At 52.1% G+C, this 11,170-nt stretch overlaps 4 protein-coding genes across 4 annotated transcripts; 2 read left to right on the forward strand and 2 right to left on the reverse strand.

The window, feature by feature from the left end:
- Positions 1 to 151: 151 nt before the first annotated feature.
- Positions 152 to 1,417, forward strand: PpBr36_02080 (uncharacterized protein; the record flags this gene model as incomplete). The annotated part of the gene is made up of 1 exon (XM_029889263.1): positions 152 to 1,417. The coding sequence occupies one exon, from the start codon at positions 152 to 154 to the stop codon at positions 1,415 to 1,417; it is 1,266 nt and encodes a 421-aa protein (XP_029752657.1).
- Positions 1,418 to 1,759: 342 nt separating this feature from the next.
- Positions 1,760 to 3,355, reverse strand: PpBr36_02081 (uncharacterized protein; the record flags this gene model as incomplete). Its single annotated transcript, XM_029889264.1, has 2 exons — positions 1,760 to 2,254; positions 2,684 to 3,355. 2 exons carry the CDS (start codon positions 3,353 to 3,355, stop codon positions 1,760 to 1,762), a joined length of 1,167 nt encoding a protein of 388 aa, XP_029752658.1.
- A 4,884-nt stretch (positions 3,356 to 8,239) lies between these two features.
- PpBr36_02082 (uncharacterized protein) lies at positions 8,240 to 8,784 on the reverse strand (the record flags this gene model as incomplete). Its single annotated transcript, XM_029889265.1, has 3 exons — positions 8,240 to 8,323; positions 8,514 to 8,573; positions 8,689 to 8,784. 3 exons carry the CDS (start codon positions 8,782 to 8,784, stop codon positions 8,240 to 8,242), a joined length of 240 nt encoding a protein of 79 aa, XP_029752659.1.
- A 1,613-nt stretch (positions 8,785 to 10,397) lies between these two features.
- Positions 10,398 to 11,126, forward strand: PpBr36_02083 (uncharacterized protein; the record flags this gene model as incomplete). Its single annotated transcript, XM_029889266.1, is given in 3 exon segments — positions 10,398 to 10,420; positions 10,433 to 10,631; positions 10,971 to 11,126. The coding sequence occupies 3 exon segments, from the start codon at positions 10,398 to 10,400 to the stop codon at positions 11,124 to 11,126; spliced, it is 378 nt and encodes a 125-aa protein (XP_029752660.1).
- Positions 11,127 to 11,170: the final 44 nt, after the last annotated feature.

The raw sequence follows: 11,170 nt of genomic DNA on the forward strand, positions 1-11,170 counted from the left end.
TTGCAAATGCCACCACATTCTTCTAATTGCGAACCGTAAAGAAAACAAAAACAGTTTTCTTTTCTTTTCTTTTCCTTTTTTTTTTTTTTGTTCTTTTTTCTTTTCCTTCTCCCGGTTCCGAATCAACCTCCCCCTCCACACCCAACCCGCCATGGCCGACGTCCGCTCCCTCCTCCGTCAGCAGCGCACCGCCCGCCGCATCGACCACCCCCACGCCGCCTACTCGGACGCCGGCAAGCTGCTGTGCCTGGCATGCCACGAGACCATCCGCTCCGAGTCCATGTGGGACTCGCACGTACGCAGCGCCGCCCATAAGGCCAAGGCCGCCTCCAAGTCCATCACCGGAGGGGCATCTACGACGCCAGCAGCGGCCGACGGACAGAAAGCCGCCACATCGCAGAAGCGGAAGCAGCAGGATGACCACGATGCGGTGGACGACCGGGACGCACAGATGCTCGACGCCGAGGAAGCGGCGAGGAGGAAACGCACCAGGACGGACGCCGCAACGGCGGAGCAGGATCACCCCACCACCATCACCACCACCACCACCACCACCACAGCCACGGCGGCCATGCCCTCCCCCGCCGGAAGCAGCACGCCTACGACATACAACGGCAGCCAGAACGGCAGCAGTAGAAATGGCGGAGGCGGGGGGAGGACGCCGCAGAGCCAGACGCACACCCCGCCCCTGACGCGCCGCCAGTCCGGCACGCCCGTGCTGGGCGTCGAGATGCAGATGCCGTCGCGCCCGGCCACGCCCAACGCGCCGAGGGACGGGAACACTGCTGGGGGCGCAGGAGCAGGCGGAGCCGGTGTGGGGCTCGGCGTCAGGCAGTCAGCAGCAGCTGTTGCTCCGGCTACCGCAGACGCCCCTGCGCTTGCGTCAGGAGAGGCAGCCGGCGCAGCGGCGGAGGCGGCGCCGATCGACGAGGACGAGTGGGCCGCGTTTGAGCGGGAGGTTGTGAACGCAGTCCCGGCGGCGACAACCGGCGATGCCGCCGTCATCAGCGCGGCTCCCATGACGGCGGAGGAGGTTGCGGCAGCGGCTAGTGAGGAGGACGGACGGACCAAGCGCCGGGCCGCGGCGGACATCGAGCTCGAAGACGAGAAGGAGGAGGCCAAGCGGGCGCTGGAGGAGGAGTTTGAGGAGATGGAGGAGCTGGAGGCGCGGGTTCGGCGGTTAAAGGAGAAGAGGGAGGCGTTGAGGAGTCGAAGCGTCGTCGGTCTCAATGCCGCTTCTGCTGCTGCTGCTGCGCCGTCAACAAAGTTATCCAAAGATGGGATTGATGAGGAGCCTGTCGCCGAGCAAAGTGAGGAGCCGTCTAAAACTTCCCGGGACGGAGCCCAGGACGAGAACGAGGATGACGAAGATGACGACGACGATGACGATTTCGAAAACTTCCACTTGAGGAGGTAGCACTGGCTTCACGCATCCAAACCGAGTTCTGTACTATATCTGTATTAATGATCCAAAGACCTAGGACAAAGGCGAGAGAACACAGTATAATAATTCTACAAGTCATTTATCTTGTCTTGGCCTGCTGAAAGAAAGAAAAAAAGGGTCAACTGGCATTTCACATTGTCATGCAACACACACACACACACACACACACACACACACACACACACACACACACACACACACACACATAAGTACAACGGAGCGACCAGCACTCCGCACAGATACAGCCCAAATACGGAAAACACATCAGACCTTCACGGCTACCCCACCAGTGACATCCAGCTTGGTCTGGTCCGCCTAGCCCTCACTCAAGCCAACCCCGTCACCCCTCGCGACCCTCTCCCAGAATCGCTTGAGCCTCCAGACCCTGCCAACCCCGCGGCTCTCCTCCCACCTCCTGACGCCCTCGCCCCTCTGCCTCGCCTCCCCCGTCCAGCGCTCGACGAAGCCCCTGAGGCCGTCTTTGACCCTTTCCTTCTCGACGGCGCGCTTCTTGGCCACAAGCGCGGGCGCAACGCCACCCCACTCGGGCGGCAACACACCGCGGGCCACGAGAGCCTCAGGCGACGGTCGCGCCGCCAGCCGGCGAGCGAGGCGGATCGAGATGAGCGAGCGTGACAGCTTTCGCGACACGACCGTCGTCTGCGTCATGAAGATGCGGCGCCCGATCAGGTCAGGAAGCGTGGGGCGGGACGGCGACTGAAGTAGCGGCGGGAGGATCATGCGAATCCGACGGAGACGCATCGAGTGCAATATCGGCGACCGGGACAGTTCTCGGAGGTGGTGGTTAGTCTGTTTGCGTTGCGTTGCGGCATTGTTAGTCAAGCCTGGCGGAATACCAATGCAAACTATGGGCATCTGCGACTGAGTTTTGTGCGTTGATCAAAGTCATCAGGCAGCAAGCATTCTAGCGTAACCAAGTTCGTACGGAGTCAAGGGCGGATACGGGTGTGGTTCAGTGGTATTGTGGCACAATTCCATGGGTTTCCGCAGCGTTCAAGACACAGCAACTTGGCCTTTGTCTCTCAGGTATTCACGGGATAGGAACGGTGGTTATGTTCGGGTCATAAACTCGGTTGATGAGGGCAACAAATATGGAGAGTAGTGAGAGGCAACGGGTATACGTCAACGCAATCGGGATGGAGGGGAAAAAAAAAAAAAGTTCCCCGGGAAAAGAGCAAAATGCAGCTCCTTGGATTTGGGCGCGTGGGAATCGCTTACCCTCGAAGTTGCGAGCAAGTCGCAAACCTCCAAGTAACTCATGATATGTAGCAGAACCTCGTTTGGGAGGTCGTCCAAGCAGTCGTTCCATTGACGGTCACCTTGCCGTGCTGAAGCCGACTGGTCGAGACAACAGCACGTAGTAATTTGAGATTCATCGACGTTGTGGCAGTGGCTGCCGCCGCGGACTTGGCCTGTGGTCGGTGATGCGGGGGCTGTTTCTGGGCCGCCAGGGGCAAAATAGCCCCTTGCTTCGTGGCATTCTCCTATTTGCGGGTAGGAGGCGGAACGAGGGCGAGGCAGCCCACTGTTGCCAGAGCCGTTCCCGCTGCACCGGCTGACGCAGCCTATACATACGGGTTTTCCGGGAGTTGAAGGGCCGGACGAAAGCCGCCTGGCAAGTGTGGAACCCAATGCGTTGGCTTCAGGGTCTGTGTTGTTGGTGTCACGAACCGCTAGGCAAGAATTGTCATGTGGGAGAGCAGAGCTTTCGAGATTTTTCTCTCGGCTACCAGTGGCGCCTTGCGAGCATGTTTCACCCGTCGCGCCACGGGCCTGCAGCGGTCCGGAGCAGGAGGCTATGGATCCGCTATCCGCTGGGACAGCATTTGCAGCTCTGTTAAGGTCCTTCCCGAGGCCTGAGCTGGGGGAAGCATCTGATTCGCGACTCATGTTTCTGTTTCCTCCAAAAGACAGCAGCGGCGGGTTCAGCACGTATTGATGATGCCGGATATTTGCAATCCAAATGGGACAGCAGGGATCCTCGTCTAGGAATAGATGAACGCGGCGGCAAACGTCCGACACGACGTGTTGATGCCCAATCGTAGGTAAAAAGCCAAACTCCTTAATAAAGTGACAATGAAGCCTGTGAAAGTAGGCAGGTCCTTAGGCGGCACGGATCCGCCAGCCTCTTTGGAGGGTCGGCAAGTGGTGGGTTGCACGAGTTGGCAACCAGACAACGAACGTGTGGTTTGGCAGGCAGTCCAGACCAGAAAAGCTGCGTGGAGATGGTGCTTTAGGTGACCATCTATGATGTTTTGCCAAGCTTGGGGGTTAGTGAGGCTGCAGAAATGGTCTTCGGGCCGGCTGAACTGCTTAAGCAGACGTCTTAATCAGGGGCCGGCGCGACAAAGTTGCCCAAAGTAGAAGCAGTTGAGTCCCGTTGATGGAACGATTAGGGTAGAGTAGATAACGTGCTTGACACGTCAGTAGTAGTAGAGACAACAGCGCATTAAACCTTGGCTGGAATGCTAAAGATCATCAGATATTAGCAAGGTTTGAGCACTGAGGGGTGTCCGTTCGGTTTGTACCGGTACGTCAGTGTGTGGAGCTGCATGCATTTGGGGGCCATCACATTACCTGAGAGTGGAATTTTTGGGGCGGGGGCAGGAGGTTATACTAGCTATGTCTACCGAGATTGGGTTTGGATATGCAGGAATGATGTTTGTTTGACAGGCGCCGTCTGCGATGATGGAAGCATCCGATGGTGTTCAGAACACGAAGGACGAACAGAGGCGACGGGCACTTGGAAAGTTGGCAGGTTTGAAGACGAAGGTTCGGACCACCCAAAACCTGCTGCGCCCGGATACCAAAACGAAACCTCAGGTTGTGGACAAGGGAGATGCCTGTCACCATCTCATGAGACAGACCGAAAAAAGGTGAGTGGATTCAGTCATTTGCCGCGCGCTTCGCTGAAGAAGTCGATAAACTTAAAACAAAGTAGGTTTGAGTCCACACCTATGATGAGAACCACCACACAAGCATTACCAACAATAGAAGCAGAGCGTAGACTCCTACAAGACTTGTCGCATTACCTACTTCGAGGTCAGAAACGGAAAAAAAAAAAAAAAAAAAGTCGCGCTTCCAAATGAAAATGGTCATTTGGACGCGTCACGGTCACACGTGAGTTTGACTGGGAAAGGTGGGTCCGTCACGCAGATGCGGGGCATCTTCTCCGCGCTCGTCCAGTCTTCAGACGGTTTGCTTCTGTGATGGGGCATGGCCAGGCCACGGCGCGGCTCAGCACGTGAGCTGACTTTCCATCCGTAGCGCCAATAGCTAGCTCAAGTCGACTATTAACTATGATGTTAGTGCCAAGCAGAGACTCGAGTTGTATGCTATTTTTCTCCATCATATGTTTTAGTCTTTGGTGGTAAGTTATTAAAACATTCTAAATGAAGTAAGTAATGTCGTTTTGTACTTGCCATTTGGAACCAGGTTTTCAAACATTCAATTTTCCCGCTGAACCCATATAATTCCCATTCCTCGGCCAGTTCGCCTCACAAAAGATGAAGCAAACAACCAAGATAGATTAGAAACACATAAAATTTACAAAAATGACAGACAGTATGGCAACTTGCAGGATCACTTGGTGAACCTCCAGAAAGGCCTGCATGCGATTTTTGTGCTCGCTAATTGTACCAGTGACAGGCCTTCAAAAGCGGCCATAAAATGCAAGCGTCGACTCGCTTATGGTCTTAGTCTGCTCCCTTTCACTCCTTAGGAGGGTTGTAATTGTTACCTGAGTGCGTTGTCTCCCCGCGTCTTTTCTCGTGAGGAAAAAAAAAAGAAAAGAAAAAAAAAGGCGCCATGTACGCTTTCCAAGAAGGGCATGTTTAACCTGGACGCTTTGCCACTTCGAAAAACTTATCCTGTATCTGTTCCGTCTCTTGCGGTTTCTACAAGGGCCGCACTGGTATGGCGTTACGGGGAGTTCAGCCAAAAATTGAGTAATTGCCATAACACATGTTAATTACTTACCTAATTGTTGGCGGCTCCAATATCAAACAAACTTCCTCATCCCCATGGTACTTTTACCTAGCCAACCGCCCTGGTGGCAAGCCAACAGCAAATTGCCCCTTCCCAGGTGCAAGGCACCCTGTATACGGAAACCGGCATGCCAATGGTTTTTGAGCCCTGTATTTGCTTCCGGCCAGGGAGTGTTCGGCCCCTTTGGGTGGGAACCAAGATCGGATCCTGCACGATTATCCTTGCTCACCCAACGGTAACCAGCTTGCAAGGTCCTTTTTTCTTACCCTTTTCTTGCAAAGAGGCCACACATGGATCCACTCTGCTGCAGCTCTAGCGCCATTGAGACCGGTGAAGCTTTTTTCTTGGCTTAGAGTCTAGGTCTGTTTTAAACCTCGATTACACCGTAGGAATTCAGTGCAAAAAAAGAGAGAAAACAATGGATAGCCACAGAGGGACAGTGCAACACTTTCACCAAGCATGGCCCTCAGGTGCTGTTCAACTGTGGTACCGTGTAGCCAGTTCATGCCGCCTGCGTGCACCGTTCATCAAAGATCTGTCGCTACCCGCCTGCTCTTGACGCCCAACGCGTCTCGACGCAGCCATCCTTGATTACCTAGATTAATGAAATTAATCAAAAGCTACATCTTCATACGTGTACTCGAACCAAGACAAAATAAAACCAAAACAAAAAAAAAAAATATCCCCATATCGGAGTCAAAATCAAACATTCCTGTCTAGGGGGTGTGGGCGCTAGGCTCGGCCCTTGTAAGCGATGATGCCCTTTTGGTTTGGCCAATAATACCGTGAATCACGTCGCGTTGAGGCTGTTGTTCTGACATGAATCTGGCCAGGACCCCCTGCTTGACTCATTTTATCAAGTGCGTGCGGCGAACCTCCATGCCTCCAGAGCTCGATTGATTTGGGGTTCGGATAACTTGAGAAGAAAAGAGCTTTTTTTTTTTTTTTTGATTCACGATTTTTGGTATGAGTTCATGGCCTCGTGCTCTGGAACTACCGAAAACTCCTATTCTTGAGTGAGGGGCTGTAGTAACCTGTACACAGTCCCTCTTTCTGTATCTGTTTGTTTATTTTGTTTGGTTATTTTCACCGTGCCATTCGGGTTACTGGCGGCCTCCGGCCCGCGGCCCTAGGCATCGTGATCCGTGACCTTTATGCCGTCGACCGATCAAACTCTGGTCTTTGTCCTTTCAACCACGAAAACACGAGGAGAGTTGCGGAACTGCTTGTTTTTCAATGCCATTTTCCCCCATCGTGTTGGGAAATATTCCACCGTACGCGGGGCGGCTATTGTAGTCCGGAGCAAATGCGCTTGGCAAGATTGGGTAAGGTGACATGTTTCTTACATCTATGACTATGCATGCATGTGGCATCTCAACAACAGGATCAAGAAGCAAAAAGAAAAAAAAAAGAAAAGAAAATAGACATGTCTGAATCTAGAGAAGTTAGAACTTTCCCCCCAACCAAAGTCGATTCGATAATGCCATGAATAACCAGAGCGGTGCTTGCTTCGGTGTAAAATGTTGGCCAGATTCATTGAGAAAGAATAAGCCATTTTCAAGATGAATATCCCAGTTGACGGAAGTTTGTTTTTTGTGAGGAGAAAAAGTCATCCTTCAGAATGTTCTTCTCCCCTTCTTCACCTCTGGTCAGATATCCTCATCCGGTATCATGCAGTACGTACTCCCACCGCCTGCCACCGACACAGCAGAGTGCAGAACGGATTACGGCATACAGCTCAACTGCCGCTTTCCCGGTTGATTAGGTGTGTTCTTGCACCAGCCGCTTCCAAGTCCTTCATGAAAAGAACACTGCTATCTCAGTGTTGGGCTTCGACAGCCTCACTGCAGAACAATCCCGGTACGTTCCCGTACTGGTACGCTACGCAAGAGGCTCGTGTCACACAAGAGCCGCGAATGCCTATTTTCAACGCTTAACCAGATGGCTGGAGGCGATAGGCAAGACTTGTTGAAAAAAAAAGGAAGAAAAAAAATCGCCTGTCTATGCCTTTCTCCGAGGGAACTTTGCTGTGTCAGGCGTAGCATTACGTAACCATCGGCACAAAAATTCAAATAGACAAAAGATGATTCGTAACAAGCCTAATCATGCGAACAGACAAAAGATGCCATGACTCAAAATCAGTGAGAGCCAGAAGGCCTCACTGAGGCAGCCAGACCGGCTCACTACCATGGACGGTCCAGAATTCTAGCTCCTCAAGTCGGCATGTAAAAAAACCCAAGTGATGGCCGCAAGCCTGCGGGCTGAAAGACCAAAACTATCGACGTGCAGCCGCTGAAGGCATGCAGGATTTTTAATTATATTGACCGGTGTAGACAGGTTTAAGTTGTGAGGGGTGTGTACAAGCGCGTGTGGCGTGCGCTTGTGTTAGTTAGTGAGAGCCGGCGAGTGTGCGTGTGTTATGTATGTGTGCATCCCCCAAGGTACCCAAAACTCCAGCAAGCCCTTGGGCGAACTCGTTTGGCCAAGCGAGCAATTTTTGTACATCATGTTCACGTTGTTTTCATACACGGAACAGTGCAGAGAAACGAACAACCCAAGAAAGAGAAAGAAAAAGAAAAAAGGGACGGGAGTGCCCCTGTTGTGATCTACAAACCGTGCTCGTTTTGTAGCACACGGTCCACCTTCCCGTGTCTTCCGGAAGAGTGAATTACACAATATCCAAGCGGGTTCTAGTCGAGAGAGGGAGAGAGAGGGAAAACCCCCCCTTCGTTAAGTTAGCACTTTGCCGTGTGTGGACCGGGGATGATTCCGGAAGGAGACCAAGAGCTACTGATACGACGCCACGTTGTCAACCCACCCTAGTATTGCATGCAGGCTCTCGCTCACTGGTCGATGGGCAAGCATTGTCGCCTCATTTGGACGGGACAAGATGGGACAAAAGGAAGAATAAGTGAACCAGCTAAGGAATTTTGCACTTGCTAAGGTCTTTAATTCATTCCAGAACGGCAGCGGGTCATGAAATTGGTCCTGTTGCCCTTTCAAGATATGATATCCGTCTGTGATCTTTCTTGAGAAAAATGCCGGCTGGGATGTGACATACATCATCAGTCATGTATGTAAGCATGCGGAAGAGATGGCACGGAACAGGGCTCCACTGCGCCTGGAAAATCAATCATGTCGCGTAATTCTTTATTGTCTTTTTTTTGTTTCTTTTTTGGCCTTTGCCTGGCCGAAAAGTAGCAAAAGCCTGAAATTCCAAGAAATTGTCCACACACCTTTCGGCTGCAGGGCCACCGTTGAGATGGCCTCGGTGGTCTCAGAAACAGGCCGCACGCGGGAGCTACCAGCCCGGCATGCTGCTTCAAGACCATTTGGCCGAGATTTCAGGCTCCTTTCTTTGTCGTGTCACGGCCGACTTTTGAGGCCATCTCGCCACGAAAGTGAGGGGTACTTCAAGAAAACTGGGAGATAGGCAGAAACTTAGAGAGACAGAGGTGGACAGATAACAGGGCTAAATTCAAAAAAAAAACCTCATTGAGGGGTTGGAATCGAAGGGGGGGAAAGCACAAAGCAGCATATTCTTTGTTTAAAGTGATGACAGCCAAGAGCGGTGTTTGACCACACCCTAATCCGTTTGTTGAGACCGAACAGACCAGAATCATCCCGCGTCCAGATGCAAACCGCTGCCTGCCAGGCGCCTCGAACGCGCGCATCATGCGGGGGGAAAGAGAAGGGGATGGGGCGGAGCCCGAGTATCTGATAGCAACACCCTCCCCACGCACACCACACTGACTGGTTGGCCCAGGCGTAATAAACAGGAACCAAAAAGACACAAGAAACGGGTATGCGTACCTGAATAGTAGATCCTTCTGCCGGCGCCCAGTAAAAGCCAGTGCCCTTGTGCTTTTACCGACACAGCCTGCAGCTTCCACCCGTGCTTTCTGGTAGAAACAGAAAAGCTCCTGCTATTTTGTTCTTGCCGAGGCGAGCTGTAGCCAGTCCGGTATGCATGGTGAAGTGGCCTTTGCCTCCCTTTACTTCACTGTCCCTTTCTTGTTCCCCGTCTCCTTTCCCTTTTCAGCAGTGGGCTTCTCGGCTGGTCATCTCTGCCAGCTTCTATCCCCTTGTTGATCGCAAGTGCGTCAATGTAACCGTATGTATCATGCCATTTAGGGAGTTTACGGAGGATTTCCCGGCTATTTTCTAGGTGTATTCTCTCTTTTCATCGTCACACCCCGACTGGTTTTTATCCCGGGGCAGGTGTGGGCCTAGTCGACGGTGGGATATGGAGGTCACTCTGACGGTTTGATAACAGGGAGTGATGATGGTTAGGTAGGTAGCAGCCAGATGCAGCAGGATTTTCATTACCTGATGGAGACATGCCAGCCACTCCAAACGGCTTCTTGTACGTCCAACGCTAGCTGGGAATGCGGCTCTTGCCCTGTCTCACTTTGGTCGCCAAGGCGGCTGAAACAGAAATAAAAAATAAAAAAGATAAAAAATAAACCAAATTCAAAAGTAGGCTTTACAGATTTTGGTGCCCCTTGTGCAAAGTAGCTTATTCTTTCCCCTCATTCCTTGGCTTGAGGGGCGTATAAGCGCGGAAAAAGATATGAAAGAAAAAGAGTAGAGTTCGTAGTCAGAACGTAAAACGACCTTATGCACATCAGCCAAAATAGGGTTGATGCATCCTCCACTGAGCCAGGAAGAATGACTAGAGGCAGCCCTCGACCTGTGGTGTAACAGGCTGGAGTAGCCATGAGCTCGGCGATAGACATCTGTGCATTGCATTTCGACTTTTCCAGCCTTCCTGCTTTCATATCCTATTGTGGACGTGCTGCACCAAGACGAGGAGTATTACGTGCAGTTACTGTTCATGTGTCGTTCACTCCCTCGTGTGGTTCTTCATGCACAATACCACCGCCATCCTTCAGACGAGGCTGATGTAGATAATGAGCTCAAAATACAGGGTGGAATGGAGAAGATGTCCCATTTCCAATGTAAAAGGTAAGTTGGTAGCACTAGCCAGGGCAAGGATATGGTCATTTCAAGGATAGCAAAGATCACCATCTGCTGTGCAGTGGAGTATTGCGTACCAAGGAAAATGGGGCGAGAAGGGGCGATGACAGATCGACTGCGGCCGATTGGACAAAATGATGGCACTTGCACATTCCCTTCAACAGGCTTGGTCTGGAATAGAGCTAGAGCAGGGGAGGGGGTAAGGTATGTTTGGAGTAGTAATGAGGGCTTGTATGCGTATGCTTCGAAGAAGAGTGCGGAAAAGGTAGAGAATGGGCCTGCCACTGGGTCTCTGAGAGAGAATATCCACCCACACCCGCCCACTTGGAGCTTCTTGGCTGTGATGGTGGCCTGCCCCTCATTTTGGATGAGTACCCAGACTCAGAGAAATCAAATATCCGCTGTCTGAGAGAAGTCCAAGACGGGAAGATGGATGTTGTGTTGTGATTTATCACTCATTTCGATTTTATGATTGAGCATCATCGGGCAGTTAGTATCAACCCGCTCAACATTCAATGCCCGATGATAGATCCAAGAGGGGCGTGCAATTGCTTCTGAAAATGATCAAGAAACGGAGAGGGGTCCCGACGAACAGCTAAACTCGACCCAGTTTGGTATATGTGCGAACCTGCGTCTATGTGGAACCAGGGTGTGGTTCGATGTCTACGTTGTAGTCAAGGCCACCCCACGCTAGGTTTATGACAGCAGCGGCCAGGTCACCAAGACTGGTTGGGCTCT

Source organism: Pyricularia pennisetigena, chromosome 2, assembly GCF_004337985.1.
Source record: "Pyricularia pennisetigena strain Br36 chromosome 2, whole genome shotgun sequence".
Lineage (NCBI taxonomy): Eukaryota > Fungi > Ascomycota > Sordariomycetes > Magnaporthales > Pyriculariaceae > Pyricularia > Pyricularia pennisetigena.